Source organism: Carcharhinus amblyrhynchos, chromosome 15 (assembly GCF_965287045.1).
Source record: "Carcharhinus amblyrhynchos chromosome 15, sCarAmb.v2.hapA, whole genome shotgun sequence".
Lineage (NCBI taxonomy): Eukaryota > Metazoa > Chordata > Chondrichthyes > Carcharhiniformes > Carcharhinidae > Carcharhinus > Carcharhinus amblyrhynchos.
Window position 1 is genome coordinate 66,252,109 of NC_137338.1, and position 19,835 is coordinate 66,271,943.

General features: G+C 42.7%; 1 protein-coding gene across 8 annotated transcripts in view; it reads left to right on the plus strand.

The window, feature by feature from the left end:
• cul4a (cullin 4A) overlaps positions 1-19,835 on the plus strand; it is a 76,921-nt gene that overhangs the window by 51,159 nt on the left and 5,927 nt on the right. For all 8 annotated transcript variants that reach the window (XM_080204091.1, XM_080204092.1, XM_080204096.1 and 5 more), the window contains 5 exons: positions 5,934-6,041; positions 7,488-7,601; positions 14,965-15,070; positions 17,240-17,412; positions 17,567-17,719. In XM_080204091.1, coding sequence (XP_080060217.1) covers positions 5,934-6,041; positions 7,488-7,601; positions 14,965-15,070; positions 17,240-17,412; positions 17,567-17,719 — 654 coding nt within the window. The remainder of the gene's footprint in view (positions 1-5,933; positions 6,042-7,487; positions 7,602-14,964; positions 15,071-17,239; positions 17,413-17,566; positions 17,720-19,835) is intronic.

The following is a 19,835-nucleotide window of genomic DNA, read 5'->3' on the forward strand; positions in this document are numbered from 1 at the left end:
TGCTGGGGACCACCTGGAGGAGGCTGCAATGGACCTTCCACTCAGCACTTCTGGCTGAAGATTACTGTGAATACTTCAGTCTTATCACTGATGTGCTGGGCTCCTCCATCATTAAGGATGGGGATATTTGTGGAGCCTCCTCCTCCAGTGAGTTGTTTAATTGTCCAACACCATTCTCGACTGGATGTGGAGGGACTGCAGAGCTTAGATTTGATCCATTGGTTTGCTCTGGCTATCACTTGCTGTTTTTGCTATTTGGCATGCAGGGAGTCTTGTTTGATAGCTTCACCATGTTGACACCTCATTTTTATGTTTATTACAAGTCAAACCAGTATTTTATCAGGACTTTTCATAATTTCCTTGCTTTTGTACTTCATGCATCTACTTAAAGCCTGAGGGCACTACGTTCTGTTTAACCACTTTCTCAACCTACTTATTATCTGCAACAATTCTGTTCTTGTACTCCCTTTCAAATTGGACCCTTTATTTTGTATTGCCTTTCCTCATTCTTCCAACCAAAATATATTACTTCACACTTCTCTGCTTGACATTTCACCTGCCCCACAGCTTGCCCATTGCATCTGTATGTGCCTGTCTGTATCTTGAAGTTTAACACTATCCCCTTCATTGTTCACAGTATTTATAAGTTTCGTGTCATCACGAATTCTGAAATTGTGCTCAAACCTTGCTAAATCCTATGTATCTTCCTCTAGTCCAATACACAATTGTTCGTCACTACTCTCTATTTCCTGTCACTCAACAAACTTTTTGTACCCATGTTGTCACTATCTCTTTTATTCCATGAGCTTCAACTTTGCTGTCAAGCTTATTATATGGCATTTATCGGACACTTTGGGTGGGATTTTACTGCCTTCATGAAACTGAGACTGGAAAATCCCACCCGAGGTCAACGGACATTTCCATTGTCCGCCCCTTGCCTGCTCTATTCCATGGTGGGTGGAGCTATGGAATTCCAGCATTTATGTACACCCCATCAACCACATTATCCTTATCAACCCCTTCTGTTGCATCATTGGAAAGTTCAGTCAAGTTAGGTAAACATAGTTTAACAAAGCTATTCTGACTTTTCTTAATTAATTCGTACTTATTTCAAGCACTGCTGCCTCACAGCGCCAGGGACCTGGGTTCGGTTTCCGGCTTGGGTCACTGTGCAGAGTCTGCATGTTCTCCCCAGGTCTGCTTAGGTTTCCTCAAGGCGCTCCGGTTTCGTCCCACAGTCCGAAAGACGTGCTGGTTAGGCCATGCTAAATTCCCCCTCGGTCTGCCCAAACAGGCACTGGAGTGTGGCGACTAGTGGATTTTCACAGTAACTTCATTGGAGCATTAATGTAAGCCTACTTGTGACACTAATAAATAAACTTTAGATGTTCTCCCATTCTTCCTTTCCATTATTTCTGTTGCCTGCCGCTCAGTCTGTTTTAACCCTTATACGGTGGACAAATACCTATGAGTAGATGTCTTATTAGTACAAACAATATTTATTTAAACCCACACAATCAATAATCACCCACCTGACCAACAATAAGTTATCCTACAGAAAATACTAGAACTCAAGTCCAAAACAAGATCTTGACTTGACTTTGTGTGACTGGCAAGTACCCAAGCGGATATTGGCCCTTATCTGTGTGCTGATTTCGGTAGTCGTCTGCATAGTTTGGTCCTTTGGTCTGGCATTCTGGCTCTGGTCTTTCTTCCTTCCTTCTCGGGTGTAGTGGCTCTCCTCGTGCTGGCGATGTTCACCATTGTTGTAGCTTGTTTGTGGGGTCAGAGAGAGAGAGATTCTTGGTTGTGCAGCACCCTTTATACCCCGTTTGGTTTTCTGTCCCTTTTTGGCCATTGCCAATCAATTGATCAAGACTTGATCACCCTGATCAATAAGAGTCCAATCAGGTGCTACCACACTGATCTCTGGGTGTGTCCCCAGCGGCCATGTCTGTAGGTGTTGGAGGCACATAGGTCACACACCTCCCTCCTAAATAAGGGTTCACGGTGCCTTTGTATCTGGCACACAACCCAGTGTGACCAGAAAGTCTCTTTCATCCTGGAGATGAAACAAGCCAGTGTGACCCTTTCATCCTGGAGATGACCCATATCCTGTTTATTCACTCATCAGGGTTGCAGCCTGTTTGTCTCTGTCTTTAAACTGCAGCCTGTCGGTTTAGTTTCTTGCCCAATTGTCCCAGAGTGCTTTACAAAACACCATTTTAGATGGCCCGTTTGGCTGCATTTCCTACCACTGACATTATTCCCAAATGTAAACCTTATTGTACATGATCACTGTTCCCTAAATATTCCCCTTATTTTCACTTGACCCATCTAACCTACATCATTCCCTGTTTTTGTTTTCCTCCCAAAGTAGTGGATCTCTTAGCATCATCTCCCTCCCCTCCCCCAATGATTATTTTTCAACCTATTTCACGAGTCCTGTGCAAACATTGTCCTGTCCACAGCTGATGCAAACACTATTTACCATCTGCCAACGTGCCAGAATTTTGAAGCATTGATACTTGCTGAATTGCCTCAAGATCTAATTAATGAATGAAGGAATGAGTCATTCTGCTTTCAATACTTTTCTTTTGAACATATGAATTTCAAATTGGTTTGATTTCTACATTAAAAGTTTGAGTATCACTTTTCTTAAAAGTTCTAGTGCCACTGTCTCCAAATTGGGGCATAAAAGAGGAAACAAAAGGATAAGAGTGGGACTAATCCTAGAACATTTCCAACCTGAGACAGGGCAAATCAGTGAGCACACAATGTCGTCAATCCCACTCCTAGGACACAACCCAACCCTCTTGTTGGCCTTTGGCTCCACATTTAATCTGTATCAAGGTAAGAAAGTAAATTGTGAAGAGGGCATAAGGCTACAAAAATATATAAATAGGTTAAGTAAGTGGGCAAATGGAATATGATGTGGGCAAATTGTTGATTTTGGAATAAAAATAATCCCCTTATCTAAATGGTGAGAGGGTGCAGAGGGATCTGGGTGTCTCAGTGTATGAATCGCAAAAGACTAGTATAAATGTACGGAAAGTAATTAGAAAAGCTAATAGAATGTTATCATTTACTGCAAGAGGAATTGAATATAAAAATAGGTTATGCTTCAGTTACACAGTACTTGAGACCACGAATATAAATATGCTGGAAGCAGTTCAGAGAAGGTTTACCAGACTAATACCGGGAATAGGTAGGTTGTCTTGTGAGGGAAGGCTGGACAGGCTAGGCTTGTATCTGCTGGAGTTTAGAAAAATAAGAGCAGACCCTTAGAATGTTGGACCCTTACAGGATGAGAGAGGGGGTTTAGCGGTGGGAGATGAGGAAATGGCTGAGGCCTTAGATAAGTTTTTTGCCTCTGTCTTCACAGAGGAGGACATGAACAGTTTGCCATATCTTAAAGATAGAAGGATGTTAGGAGTTGAGGGCCTGAATGCGATTACTGTCACTAGAGAGGTAGTGCTTGATAGACTAATGGGACTGAAGGTGGACAAGTCCCCTGGACCGGATGGAATGCATCCCAGGGTTCTGAAGGCAATGGCAGAGGTGACAGTGGATGCCTTAGTAATTATTTACCAAAATTCACTGGATTCCAGGGACGTGCCGGAAGATTGGAAAACGGCTAATGTTACGCCGCTGTTTAAAAAAGGTAGCAGACAAAAGGCAGGGAATTGTAGGCCGGTTAGTTTAACGTCTGTAGTTGGAAAAATGCTTGAATCCGTCATCAAAGAAGAAATAGCGAGGCACCTAGAAAAGAATGGTTTGATAGAGCAGACGCAGCACGGATTTGTGAAGGGGAAGTCGTGTTTAACGAATTTATTGGATTTCTATGAGGATGTGACTAGTGCGGTAGACAAGGAACCGGTGGATGTGGTGTTTTTAGGTTTTCAAAAGGCATTTGACAAGGTGCCTCATAAAAGGCTGCTACAGAAGGTTAGGGTGCACAGAGTTGGGTGTTGGGGGTAAGGTGTTAGCGTGGATAGAGGATTGGTTGTCTAATAGGAAGCAGAGAGTTGGTATCAATGGGTGCTATTCTGATTGGCGGTTGGTGATTAGTGGAGTGCCGCAGGGATCGGTGCTGGGGCCTCAGCTATTTACCATTTATATAGATGATCTGGAGGAGGGGGCTGAGTGTAGGGTGACAAAATTTGCTGATGACACGAAGATGAGTGGAAAAGCAAATTGCGTGGAGGGTGTGGAAAGTCTGCAGAGGGATCTGGATAGGCTAAGCGAGTGGACGAGGACCTGGCAGATGGAGTATAATGTTAGCAAGTGTGAGGTTATCCACTTTGGCAGAAACAATAGTAGGAGGGATTACTATTTAAAGGGTGAAAAGCTGCAGCATGCTACAGTGCAGAGGGACCTGGGGGTCCTTGTGCACGAGTCGCAAAAACCCAGTCTACAGGTGCAGCAGGTGATCAAGAAGGCGAATGGAATGCTGGCCTTTATAGCGAAGGGGATAGAATATAAAAACTGGGAGGTTTTGCTGCAACTGTACAGGGTACTGGTGAGGCTGCAGCTGGAGTACTGTGTGCAGTTTTGGTCGCCGCACTTGCGCAAGGATATATTGGCCTTGGAGGGAGTGCAAAAGAGGTTCACTAGGTTGATACTGGAGATGAGGGGGTTGGACTATGAAGAGAGACTAAATAGACTGGGTCTGTACTCGTTGGAGTTTAGAAGGATGAGGGGGGATCTTATAGAGACGTATAAGATAATGAAAGGGATGGATAGGGTAGAGGTAGAGAGATTCTTCCCGCTTAGAAAGGATAGCAGGACGAGAGGGCACAGCCTCAAGATAAGGGGGGGGGGCAGGGGCAGTTTAGATCGGAGTTGAAGAGGAACTTCTTCACTCAAAGGGTGGTGAATCTTTGGAATTCTCTGCCTGTTGAAGTGGTGAAGGCTACCTCGCTAAATATATTTAAGTCACGGGTAGATAGGTTTTTGATAGACAAAGGAATTAAGGGTTATGGGGAGAAAGCGGGAAAGTGGAACTGATCCACTTCAGATCAGCCATTATCTTACTGAATGGCGGGGCAGGCCCGAAGGGCTAGATGGCCTACTCCTGCTCCTATTTCTTATGTTCTTAGACTTAATTGAAACAAAAACCCCCTGAGGGGTCTTGGGCGAATGGTTATGGAAAGGATGCTAATGTCTTCTGGGATAATTTAGAGCTAGGGATCATGCATATAAAACTGAGGTGAGGCAAAGTCTTTTTTTGAGGCAGAGGTGAATAGACCCTTGGTAAGCAAGGTGGTGATAGGTTATTGGGGATAGGTGGGATTCAGATTTGAGATTTTTAATCCGATAAATTGGGGAACAGGTTCAAGGCGATGAGTGGTCTACTCCTGCTCTTTGTTCATATGTCCTGGGTGCTTCCCCATTACTTGTGAAATTAACAAAGCCAAGATTTCAGTGCATTTGTCATCGTAGTTTGCTGGGGAGGTCTAACCAAGGCATCCAAATTTGGAAAGCTTTGGTCTGATGTATAAGATGCATTGGATATATTAAATAGCTCATATGAATTCAAAGGAATTACTGATGATTTTAGCCACTGCACTTGCTTCCTTTCTATATACCCTCACTCCATATTGTTACCTACAAATTGTACACATTGATTTGAGGCACTTCAGACCTGGTCTGAAGCTGAGTTCAGGACCTGCTATCATTTCTTGTGGTGGATTTGTAGCTGAGCTCAGATTCCTGGGAGGCCCTGTGCTTCATAGAGCATGAGTAAATGGCCATCACCTTATGTACCAGCATCAATTTTGACAATCAAGCTGATTTGATTTTTGATTTTTTGTGAATTTTCATCTTCCACCATTGAAACAAGGCTCTCAACATTTTTGACCAGGAAGCATTTTGTGGAGCTTTCATATATTTGTGTTCTTAATGCGCAAATTTTCTCTCTGCCTTTTCAGTATATTCAAAATCAGAATGATCCAAGCAAGATAGATCTTACAGTCAACATTCTGACAATGGGATACTGGCCAACATACACACCCATGGAAATACATTTACCTCCGGAGGTAAGTGAAGTCAGATAGTGATCAGTTTGATCTACGTTCATAAGTGAAATTGGGCATTTAATGCTGAGGAAGAGGGTGAGAAAACATCAGAGGATATTAATAAACTTGCAGAACAGGATTGTAAAGGGCAATGAATTTCAATATGGCTGAGTGTGGGTTGATACATTTTGGTAGGAGGAATAAAGAGCCCTCCTTCCTCCCTTTCCTCCTTCCTCCCTCCCTTTCTTTCTTCCTTCCCTCCCCTTCCTTCCTTCCTTCCTTCCTTCCTTCCTTCCTTCCTTCCTTCCTTCCTTCCTTCCTTCCTCCCTTCCTCCCTTCCTTCCTTCCTCCCTTCCTCCCTTCCTCCCTTCCTTCCTCCCTTCCTCCCTCCCTCCCTCCCTCCCTTTCCTCCCTCCCTTTCCTCCCTCCCTTTCCTCCTTTGCCCCCTTTTTCTTTCCTTGTCTTTTCCTTTCCTGCTGGGCTGCAGAAGCCACCTCTGCGTCAGCTCATTGCCTGCTGAATCTCTCAGCCGTGCACCCATAGCATTTCACATGGCTATGCCAGTGCTAGCTGGTTCTGGTTCTCCCACTCGCCATCAACCTGAACTCCTAAGTTCCTTGCTAACTGTAAAATTCCATTTGCTGTTGGAAACCTTTTAGTTATGCTAATAATTAACCTACCTGCCATTTTTCAGTGGGGAGCTGCCTTCCCAGAGGTTGGAAGGTGCTAGCCAGTGCTGAATTTCCAGTCCTGTTGGCCTCATTCCTGCCTCTAGTGAGCTTTCAAAACCCAGCCCATTGTTTTCCTAAAGAGCCCTGACCTATTGGAGATTAAATTTTAAAAATGACATGTATTATCCAGTATCAATTTTTCTGCTGGTTTATGTTTGAAAAAAATACTCAGTTTTTATACCGGATCTCTTGATTTTTCAGAGTTTATGCTTGATGTTTGACGTGGTGGGGTTGACACAAGTGTATTCTATTAGCCCTCTCTTTCCAGCCAATGAGCACAGTGATCATAAAGGGAGAAAAATTCTTTCCTTGCTAGAGTTGTTTTATGCTTTTGGGGAGACTAGAGAAGCTCTGCTCCTCAGAGGCAAAGGTTAAGGAAGACTTATTGGACTATGTTCAAAATAATGAAGGGTTTTGACAGGGTAAATAAGGAACAATTGTTTCCATTGGCCGGAAGGTTGGTTACGAGGGGACACAGATTTAAGATAATTGACAAACAGAGCGCATTTAATGCAGCGAGTGTTTGTGATCTGGAATGCACTGTCTGAAAGGGAGGTGGAAGCAGATTCAATAATAACCTGCAGAGACTTGAATAAATACTTAAAGCCAAAAATGTGCAGAGCGATGAGGATGGGGTAGATCTCAGTCAGACAGACCTGAATGACACTTGCTGCGCAAATGAATGTCACATCTATATGTCATTACACTTGTAATACTTAAATATTTATGTTTTTAGATGATAAAATTGCAGGAGGTATTTAAGACGTTTTACCTTGGAAAACACAGTGGCAGAAAACTACAATGGCAGCCGACATTAGGACATTGTGTTTTGAAAACAGAATTCAATGAGGTGAGACTTTATCAGGAACTTTTTTCAATATATTTTGTTGTTGTGTACATCTGGTGAAAATAATGGTGACTGTGGAATAAGGGAATGTGAGTTATCTAACGCAATGAAAATTAAATTGCTTGGCAGCACGATATACTTATTTTAAAAACAACTTGCTTTTTTCCCTTTAACAGGCAAAATTAAAAGAAGCATGTGTTTGTTTATACACTTTGTGATGGTGAGGAGCATAGTGCCATCTCCCTCTCCCTCCCCTATTTGGTTGTAGCAGAAGTTTTCCATTTTAAAAGAATGCTGCACTGCCCATTAAGTATGCACTTGAATGTATGCAGTATGTAAGCCAAAGATATTATTCAGTTAAACTTTAAGAGATTGGTTTTATTGTGCTAAAACCTACCGAGGTAAAATATTAAAAATGTATAAATATGTCCTACTTCCCACTAACATGCTATTTAAAAAGTATTCTGATGATGTTGTCTTTTAAAAAGCATTTAGACAGTTACATGGGTAAGATGGGTATAGAGGGATATAGGCCAAATGCAGGCAATTAGGATTAGCTTAGCAGCTTTAAAAAAAAGGATGGCATGAACACATTAGGCTGAAGGGCCTGTTTCCATGCCATAGACTCTATGACTCTATCAGTCTTTCTTGGGTCCAGGGAATGATTTCATTTATGTACATTGAATGCTATCTTTCAAAGTTTTGCCAGTTCACTCATCAACCAATGTCCATTTACAACTATCTGCTCTCTTTCCTGTTCACTCTATAATTTATTGTGTCACTTAATGTGGTGAGCAAGCTTAGATAGATGACTCCTTATTCCTTTGTCCAAATTATTTATAGAGTGCAGTGACCTGATACTGAAAAGCCGAAGCTTCAGTACAAATATCTGCCAGACACCGCCAGCTATATGTTAGCAACTTGTGTCTTACTTTCTGTTCAATTCCCTACCCAAGCTAGTAAGTTCTCTCCTATCCCATGCACTGTCTCATTTTTGTTACTGTTATGTGAATCCTTATTAAATGCTTTCAGAAACTCCTCAAATAATATCCATTCACTGTCCCTTATCCACACATTAGTGTAAATATGTTTATTAGTCATAGAGTCCCTACAGTGCAGAAAGAGACTATCCAGCCCATCGAGCCTACACCACCAACAATCTCACCCAGGCCTTATCCCCATGCCCCATGTATTTACCCTGCTAATCTCCCTGATACCAAGGGGCAATTTACCATGGCCAATCCACCTAACCTGCACATTTTTGGACTGTGGGAGGAAGCCAGAGCACCTGGAGGAAACGCAGGCAGACACAGGGAGAATGTGCAAATTTCACACCGTCACCCAAGGCTGGAATTGAACCCAGGTCCCTGGTGCCGGGTGGCAGCAGTGCTAACCACTGTGCCACCATGCTGCCCTTTATACACATCTTATTCTTACAAATTACTGCTGGCTCTCACTGATTAGTTCATATTGTTCAATTGCTCAGTCACTCTAACCCCAGTTACAGATTCTAGTAATTTTCCCACAATAGGCCTATAATTTTCTCATGTTTTTATCTGACCTTCCTAAATAATGGAGTATTATTGGCAGTTTTCCACTTTAGCTTACCATTTACAAGTTGATCATGTAACCATTAAAATTAATGGTGTGCAGGATATAGATCATTTGGAGACTTGGGCAGAGAGATGGTAGATGGATTTAATCCAGACAAATGTGAGAGAGTGCATTTTGAAAGGCCTAATACGCATAGGAAATATGTGTATTATGTGAAAGGCCTTAAGAGTGATAGGCAAAGGGATCTGGGTGTACAGGTACACAAGTCATTGAAAGGTGCAAGTGAAGAAGATAGACAAGAACGCATATGGCATGCTTGCCTTCATCAGCTGGGCTATTGAGTTTAAAAATTGGCAAGTCATGTTGACGCTTTATAGAACCTTAGTGAGGCCGCACTTGGAATATACTGTTCAATTTTGGTCGCCATACTACCAGAAGGATGTGGAAGCTTTGGAGAGGGTACAGAAAAGATTTACCAGGATGTTGCCTGGTATGGAGAGCATTAGCTATGAGGAGAGGTTGGACAAACTTGGTTTGTTCTCTCTGGAACGATGGAGGTTGAGGGGAGACTTGATAGAAGTCTACAAGATTATAAGAGGCATGGATAGTGTGGAAACGCAGAAGCCTTTTCCCAGGGTGCAAGAGTCAGTTACTAGGGAACATAGGTTTAAGGTGCAAGGGGCAAGTTTTAAAAGAGATGTACAAGGTGAATTTTTTAGAGTGGTGCGTGCCTGGAACTTATTGCCAGCGGAGGTAGCGGAAGCGGATATGGTAGTGACTTCTGAGGGGTGCCTTGACAAGTACGTGAATGAGATGGGAAGGGAAGGACATGGTCCCTGGAAGCGTTAGGGGGTTTTAGTTAAGCCGGGCAGCATGGTCGGTGCAGGCTTGGAGGGTCGAAGGGCCTGTTCCTGTGCTGTAATTTTCTTTGTTCTTTGTTCAAGTACAAATCCATTCTTTACACCTTCCTCCTTATTCCAGTCCCCTTCCTGGAACTTTATCCCACTAAACGAAGAAGTTGTTAGATAAGTAAATGGGAGAGAGTGGTAGGAGAAGGACCTAAATTAGGCGATATAACCACTTTTTACTCAAACTCCTCTTGTGAAAAGGCCCATGGCTGAAGTGCTAATTTCTCTGTTCTCTTGGGCAGCACGATAGCACAGTGGTTAGCACTGCTGCTTCACAGCTCCAGAAACCCGGGTTCGATTCCCGGCTTCGGTCACTGTCCATGTGGAGTTTGCACATTCTCCTCGTGTCTGCTGGGTTTCCTCAGGGTGCTCCTGTTTCCTCCCACAGACCAAAGATGTGTGGGTGAGGTTGATTGGCCATGGTAAAATTGCTCCTTAGTGACCTGAAATGCATAGGTTAGAGGGATTAGTGTGTAAATATGTGAGGGTAGGGCTTGGGTGGAATTGTGGTCAGTGCAGACTTGATGGGCCAAAATGGCCTCTTTCTGCACTGCAGGGTTTCTGTGGTTTCTTCCAAGTTGGTGTATCACCTCATGAACATTTGCTGTGCTTTCTGTTTTGTCATATTTCCAGCATAATTTCCTTCTGTGTCCTCCATGTAGAGTTCATTCACATGAAACCGAGATCAACATTACATTTATTGATGTATGATCAACTCTTCCATTCAAAGTTGCATCATTCAACTAATCTGTTAATTCAGAATCTTTACAAGAAATTATCACGTTCTGCACAATTCAGCTGGTTGAATGATAAATTTTTAGACCGTGTTAGTAAAGTAAATATTGGACTACCCAGTGCTAGAACATAAGAACATAAGAAATAGGAGCAGGAGTAGGCCATCTAGCCCTTCGAGCCTGCCCCGCCATTCAATAAGATCATGGCTGATCTGTCGTGGCTCAGTTCCACTTTCCCGCCCTCTCCCCATAACCCTTAATCCCCTCTCTTATCAAGAACCCATCAACCCGCTTCTTAAAAATATTTAGCGAGGCAGCCTCCACCACTTCAACGGGCAGAGAATTCCAGAGATTCACCACCCTTTAAGTGAAGAAGTTCCTCTTCAACTCCATTCAAAACCGCCTCCCCCTTATCTTGAGGCTGTGCCCCCTAGTCCTACTGTCTTTTTTGAGCGGGAAGAGTCTCTCCACCTCTATCCTATCCATCCCATTCATCATCTTATACGTCTCAATGAGATCTCCCCTCATTCTTCTAAACTCTAACGAGTACAAGCCTAGTTTATTCAGCCTCTCCTCATAGCTCAATCCCCTCAACTCCGGTATCAGCCTAGTAAACCTCCTCTGCACTCCCTCCAGGGCCAAAATATCCTTGCGCAGGTGCGCATTTGGGGGTTAGATTTGGGGGTTACCCCAAAGATGCACTGGAGAGTCCCTTTTGGAAGTTACCAAGCAAGGGTTTAGCTGGCAATTGTCCAGCAGAGTTAACGTCCTCTGGACAATTGCGCCAGGCTGGAAGCCATCCAATGATTACAAACTTAGGATGGTTCTGCTAGTTTTATCCTAGCAGGATATCCTATGTTAGGGGCCAGATCAGAAACTCCAAGGTATTGTGAAGTCAGCCTAGACCCTAACATTACGGTGACCATAAGGTATTTCACTCCAGGTATGATCCAATTGACCCACTAGGAAGCTTTCATTAAAACAAACTATTTGAGAACACAATATAACAAAAAGAATTAGCAAAACTTTTACCAATTAAAATACTTAAACAAAATCTTAACAGCTATACATATCAATAGTTCTAATGTAAGTAACATCCTCATAGACATAAATCCTACTTCAGAAACAATTAGCACCATAAACAGATATGTTTGTGGATACTAGATTTCCAGCCTTTTAATCTCCCTGGACCAATACAGAAAGACACTTGCCTTCTGATTTCTATACAGCAGTTTCCAAAGAAGGATATATCCTCAAACAGCAGAACTTCAGAATAATAACCCTACTTTCTGGAAGATCCCAGTCTCCACACTTATGAGAATGAGCTATTTCTTTCTACAGCTCCCAAAAAAACAATTGAGCTATGTTTCTATCTGTGGGCCTAATCCACCCTGTCATAATACTGTCATTCAAACCCTATGCTGCAAAACTCAAGGGGAAAACACTAAAATAACAGAACAACAGTAATTCAGCTAAAAATAAACATTCTAGCAATTAGCACCAATTAGACTACTGCCATCACAACAGATTTGCCTGGTGCGGACAAAACAGCACTGATAATAAAACAAACTGCTAAAACAGATCCTGCACAAGAAGCATAATTTAAATATATTTCTCAAAGGCACAATTTTGTCACACCCTGATAGTTACTCTGAAAGACTTAGAAGGAAAAAAAGCACTCTGACTTAAGAGTAACTATTTTAAATACCCAGACTGAACCCCCATGGTATACCATCACCACCACCCTCTCCCCAACCTGAATGATATAACCCTCTTCACTTCCCTGCCCGCTACCCTTTGAAAAATATCTAGTCCCTTCCCTGTCGACATAGAAGCACCAACGTCCCATTTACTTACTTTAGAAACTTACTCTGCTTTCTTTGCTTCTTCAGTCTGACCCGGCCTGAGTTAGAGAGGTTGGTCTGACCCTGAGTCACTAAAGTCAAATAAGATGGGCACTTTCCATTTTGATCTCAGGTGAGCCACTGCAGAGTGATAGTTCACCATTGATGCCATTTTGAGGACATAGAAACATAGAAAAAACTAAGCACAAACAGGCCCTTCGGCCCACAAGTTGCGCCAAACGTACCTCTACCCACTCGGTTTACCAATAATCCTCAATCTTACTAAGTCCCATGTACTCATCCAGAAGTCTCTTAAAAGACCCTATCGAATCCGCCTCCACCACCACGGCCAGCAGCTGATTTCATGCACCCACCACCCTCTGAGTGAAAAACTTACCCCTGACGTCTCTTCTGTACCGACTCCCCAGCACCCTAAACCCGTATCCTCTTGTGACAGCCATTTCAGCCCTAGGAAAAAGCCTCTGAGAATCCACCCGATCAATACCTCTCAAAATCTTATACACCTCTATCAGGTCATCTCTCATCCTTCGTGTCCCCAAGGAGAAAAGACAAAGCTCTCTCAACCTATCCTCATAAGGCATACCACCCAATCCAGGCAACATCCTTGTAAATCTTCTCTACATCCTTTCAATGGCTTCCACAACCTTCCTGTAATGAGGTGACCAGAACTGACCACAGTACTCCAAGTGAGGTCTGACCAGGGTCTTATACAGCTGCAGCATTATCTCCCGACTCCTAAACTCAATTCCTCGATTTGATGAAGGTCAGTACACCATACGCCTTCTTAACCACATCCTCCACCTGCGAAGCTGATTTGAGAGTCCTATGAACCCAGGCCCCAAGATCCTTCTTATCATCCACACTGCTAAGAGTCTTAAACTTAATATTTCTTCAACCCATTTGACCTGCCAAAATGAACCACGACGCACTTATCCAGGTTGGAGTCCATCTGCCACTTCTTCACCCAGTCTTGCATCCTATCTATGTCTCGCTGCAACTTCTGACATCCCTCCAAACTATCCACAACACCTCCAACCTTTGTGTCATCGGCAAACTTACCAACCAATCCCGCCACTTCCTCATCCAGGTCATTTATAAAAATCACAAACAGCAGTGGCCCCAGAACAGATCCCTGGGGCACTCCACTGGTGACCGACCTCCATGCAGAAAAAGACCCATCTACAACCACTGTTTGCCTTCTGTGGGCAAGCCAGTTCTGGATCCACAAAGCAATGTCCACTTGGATCCCATGCCCCCTCACTTTTTCAATAAGTCTTGCAAGGGGGACCTTATCGAACGCTTTGCTGAAGTCCATATAAACCACATCTACTGCTCTTCCTTCGTCAATGTGTTTAGTCACATCTTCAAAAAACTCAACCAGGCTCATAAGGTACGATCTGCCTTTGACAAAGCCGTGTTGACTATTTTTGATCATACTATACCTCTCCAAATGTTCATAAATCTTGTCTCTCAGGATCTTTTCCATCAACTTACCAACCACTGAGGTTAGGCTCACCGGTTGATAATTTCCTGGGCTATCTCCCTTTCTTGAATAGAGGAACCACGTCCACAATCCTCCGGAACCTCTTCCATCTCCAGAGATGACACAAAGATCATCGCCAAAGGCTCTGCAATCTCTTCCCTCGCCTCCCACAGTAACCTGGGGTACATCCTATCCGGCCCCGGCGACTTATCTAACTTGATGCTTTTCAAAAGCTTCAACACATCCTCTTCCTTAATGTCAACATACTCAAGCTTTTCAGTCTGCCACAAGCCTGCACTACAACCATCAAGATCCTTTTCCACTGTGAAAGTATTCATTGAGCACCTCTTCTATTTCTACTGGTTCTATACAAACTTTCCCATCGTCACATTTGATAGGTCCTATTCCTTCACATCTCATCCTTTTGCCTTCTCACACTTGTAGAATGCCTTGGGGTTTTCCTTAATCTTATCTGCCAAGGCCTTCTCATGACCCCCTCTGGCTCTCCTAATTTCCTTCTTAAGTTCCTTCCTACAAGTCGTATTGGGGGTCAGTATGTACATTTATTCATGTATACTATATATTACATTAATGTATATCAAATATGTTTCAATATATTATAGTATGGTTCATATATGATATTAACAAATAAGCACTTGTATTCTATTGCTATTTGCTCACTGTTGCTTTTATTGGAGCAACAATGAGATTGTTCCTCCAACATATCAATATGTGCCTCAGTTATTTTTAAAAAAACCCTGCAGCCCAAAGTTATGTTGCTCCCATTTGACCTCATTAGTATTTCTTCAATATGCATTCTAGGGTAAAAAGGAGCTGCAAGTTTCACTCTTCCAGACCTTAGTGTTGCTAATGTTCAACGAGGGCAATGAATTCAATATGGAGGAAATCGAGGCTGCGACTGGCATAGGTATCAAAATCGTTCAGAAGTTTGAGTTGATAGTTTGATCTTTGCTGTACAGACGCACTAGAAGTTGTTCCCTGTGTAAAGTCAGCAATCCAAATTCCAAACACCTGGTTGTGTTGAGATTTAAGTTGCTGCTTGATCTGTTACTGATAGCAGTTGAGTAGCTGCTCCGTGCAAGACGGTACCTTAAGTAGCTAGTCTCAACACAATCAAAATTCAACAATTAATTAAGCTACCTAATCAGATTTTTGCATTTCTCATTTTCCTTAGCTGCATTTTTTGAACAAAGCAGGTCCCAAACGCTCTGTACTTCAGATTCTATAATAAGATGGCTTGCCTGTTATGTCCTCTCTACATTCCAATTAAATGGAAACAGGATAGCAAAGCAATAAGAAATTATAATAAGTTTAGCTACCTAGTGCGAAGTTGTCAAAATCAGCTATCATCATGACAATTCTCAAAGCTGTGCCAGTCAGTAGTAATTCCCCGCTCTGGTGGTGGCGGCAGAATCTCTTGTACTCACCTTAATTTTGCAGGCAGTGGAAGCTTGGGGACAGAGTAAGCTTTCAGGGGTATGCTTGGCCCTCCATTGGATAGCTGGTTCATAGGCCAGGACACTATTAATGATTGAAGTGTCAGCCTTTCCTGTTCATGTTCTCTGAAAGGATTGATCCATCACGCAACCAACCCATCTGTTTCATTAAAGACCTCCCCTGTGTTATAATGTTGAAATAACTTCCACAATATCAACTTCATTCGCCACACTTATAATGAGGCACCCAGGCCAACCTAGCAAGAGTTGGACAGAATCCAAACTTGAGCTGTGGACGGGTTGGCACATGCCTACATGAGTGAAGTCTGTATACTTTCCTTTATCTTCTGTGGCACCACCATTGCTCTACCATAACATCTCTGTGGTCTTGAAAGTTTAACTAGATGAGCCATGTTAACACCATGGCAGTCTACAGGTGCCAGGATGATATGACTCCATTCCATTCCTCAAATCCTGAATGTGTGAGCTCACGATATCCTCAACATCATTCATGAGAAAGAAATGAGCCTGACCTGTGTTGCTGTCATTGAGTTCAAAACCTTCGCCCGCTACCACTGCAATTCGTAGAATCCGTATGATGAACTACAGCAACTCCTTTCAACAGTGCGTCCTGCCGCACGACCACTACAAGAGCAGTAATGTCATAGGAGCGCTAAACCTCCTCAATTCCACTCCCAGTCTTAATTGTACTCAGATTTGCACATTTTTTTGTTGTATTATTCAGTTTTGGAATTTATTTCCTTAAAAAAAAAGCTGCAAGAGCAAAAGGACTGAAATGGATCAGGGATCCAACCCAGCAGCATTTACTGGGGCTATAAAGGGAGTGAAAATTAATACAACCAGACATACAGCACTCTTGTCTTAAGTGCAGAGCATTAAAAAGAAATGTCACTGTGTGCCTCCTAGTTAGCCTCAGATAACTCCACATTAATGTGCTGGTTGGCCAAACAAGAGGTCTGCCAATACTTAGTGTGATATAGCCAGTTAGACTCCAGCAATACTTACTTTGGCAAAGTAGGACCTGTGGCATCCCACAGGGATCTGTGTTGGGGCCTCAACAATTCACTGCTTATTAACAACTTTGATCTTGGAAAGGAACTACATAGCCAACTTTGCCAATTAATAATTAAATAAGATTAAGGCCTTACAAATAAATAAAATTAGGCATCGTAAGCCTAAAAGTACAAATATATTAATAGGTTCAGTAAATGACCAAAACTGTGGCAAGGCGATTTCAGTTTAGGTAAATGTGAGATTATCTGTTTTGGATCTAAGGAAAGGATAGAACAGAGTGCTCTGCAAATGCTGAAAAACTAAACACAGCAAGCCATAAAGACTTGGGGGTTGATTTATTTAGATTATTAAATTGTCATGGAAAGCTCCAAAAAATCATAAAGACTTTAATCTAGATAACTAAATTACTTGACTTGAGGGACAAAATGTCCAACTCCTGTTTTTACATTGCTCCTTTTCTTCCTTTTTGCTTACATAATAATACATGTTGCAAACATATGGTAACTTTCCAATTAAACTGCTATATGTACTATAATTGAATTTAACAGGTGCCTTTCCAAGGCATGCACTTCTTTGGTTTATTTCTATTTTGACCTCTCCTTTAGAGGATGATGAATTAAGAAGAACATTGCAGTCTTTAGCCTGTGGGAAAGCTCGTGTGTTGAACAAAGTTCCAAAAGGCAAAGATGTGGAAAATGGAGACAAGATAATCTTTAATGCTGACTTTAAGCACAAATTGTTCAGAATAAAGATTAACCAAATCCAGATGAAGGAAACGGTATGTAATCCTCTAAAGACATGACATTTTACCCAAAATTCATTGTGTCAGGAGAATGTGTATTACCATTGTTACTGGCCATCTTCAGGAAAATTAATGTTAAAATACAGTATTTTGGGGGAGATGCCATTCGTATTTTCTTGTCCCTTTTCAGGTTGAGGAGCAAACAAGCACAACCGAGCGGGTATTCAAGGACAGACAGTACCAAATAGATGCTGCTATAGTTCGAATCATGAAAATGAGAAAGACACTCGGCCATAACCTCCTTGTTTCAGAACTTTATGACCAGTTAAAATTTCCAGTGAAGGTAAAGAGAGTTTTTATAATATAGTTTATAACTTGGGAGAGTTGCCAATGAATTGGTTATGTGTCTGTTTTGACCCCTGAAATTCCCCGGCTGCTGCCTGTATGCCAGCTCTCCATGCAGTCAAGAACTCTTCCATTCTCTCAAAAAATCTGAAGCTAGATAACCAAAAGTTTCAAACTGAGATTGATTTTTGTTAGCAAAGGGTATTATGAAACTATAGTAGATAAATGAAAGCCAAGATACAGATCGTAGAATTCCTATGGTGCAGACTGGCCATTTGACTTATCGCGTCTACACCGACATAATCCCACCCAGGCCCTATTCCCATAACTCCACATATTTACTCTGCTCATCCCCTGACACTAGGATCAATTTAGCATGGCCAATCAACCTAACCGCACATCTTTGGACTGTGGGAGGAAACTGGAACATCTGGAGGAAAAACACGCAGACACGAGGAGAATGTGCAAACTCCACACAGACAATGACCCAAGGCCAGAATTGAACACGGGTCCCTGGCGCTGTGAGGCAGCAGTGCTAACCACTTGCCACCATGTTGCCTTAATCTAATTGAAAGATAAAGCAGACTGAAGGAGCTGTATATTCATCTCCTGTTCCTATATGCTCCAATTTGTATGGGACTCTCATCCTGTTAGATGGTTTCATTGTGATGAACATGGCTTTTCTCAGCTGCTTTTACATATTGGCATCTGGCTAACATCGCTGGGAATAAAATAAGGGGAAAATTTGCATTTTTCCTTTCCTATTCTCCCAATTCCAACTGCAGTCTCCTGCCTTAACCAACTCGAGCATAGGGCAGTAATTGAACTTGGCACCATCCTACCCATTCTTGCTCTTGCCAGTCTATTTATCAGCTAAAATATCAAGCCTCTTCCCTTTATCTCTGCTGTCCAGAAGTGGAGACCACAATGCTGGGCCATAGCCACAACATGCCTGACTATGGCTGCACAGTGGTTAGCACTACTGCTTCACAGCTCCAGGGTCCTGAGTTCGATTCCTGGCTCGGGTCACTGTCTGTGTGGAGTTTACACATTCTCCTCGTGTCTGCGTGGGTTTCCTCCGGATGCTCCGGTTTCCTCCCACACTCCAAAGATGTGTGGGTTAGGTTGATTGGCCATGCTAAGAAATTGCCCCTTAGTGTCCAGGGATGCGTAGGTTAGAGGGATTAGGGGATATAATATGTAGGGATATGGGGGCAGGGCCTGGGTGGGATTGTGTTCGATGCAGACTCGATGGGCCAAAGGGCCTCTTTCTGCACTGTAGGGTTCTATGGTTCTATGATTCAAATAGCTACGATCCTCTGAATTCATTGTGTGGTCAGCCTGTATGTTTGAGACTTGATGCACTGCCAATGTTGGTGGGTTAACATGTGAAAATAGAACCATAGAAAATTACAGCTCAATCAGGCCTTTTGGCCCTTCTTTTCTGTGCCGAACCATTTTTTGCCTGGTTCCATTGACCTGGACTTGGACCATATCCCTCCACACCCCTCTCATCTATGAACTCGTTCAAGTTTTTCTTAAATGTTAAGTGACCCTGCATTTACCACTTTATCTGGCAGCTCATACCACACTCCTACCATTTTCTGTGTGAAGAATCCCCCCCTAATATTCCCTTTTAAACTTTTCTCCTTTCACCCTTAACCCATACCCTGTAGCCTCAGTGGAAAAAGACTGCTTGCATTCATTCTATCTGTACCCATCAAAATCTTATACACCTCCATCAAATCTCCCCTCATTCTTCTATGCTCCAGGGAATAAAGTCCTAATCTATTCAATCTCTCTGTAACTCAGCTTCTCAAGTCCCAGCAGCATCTTTGTGAACTTTCTCTGCACATCCTTCCTGTAACTAGGTGACCAAAACTGTACACAATACCTTAAATTCGCCCTCACCAAATAGGGATAATCGTCTGAACTTGCAGTCACCAGTGGTTACTAGAGCCACAATCGAACCATTGTTGCAGGCTGTGGCATGAAGGTGAAACAGCAGTCAGTCTGCCACCCCACCAACTGAAATTTACAGAAACAGGTTGTCAAGTCAGAGATGTTTATGGCCTCTCCAACTACTAACAGAACCACACATCAAGTGTTCTTAA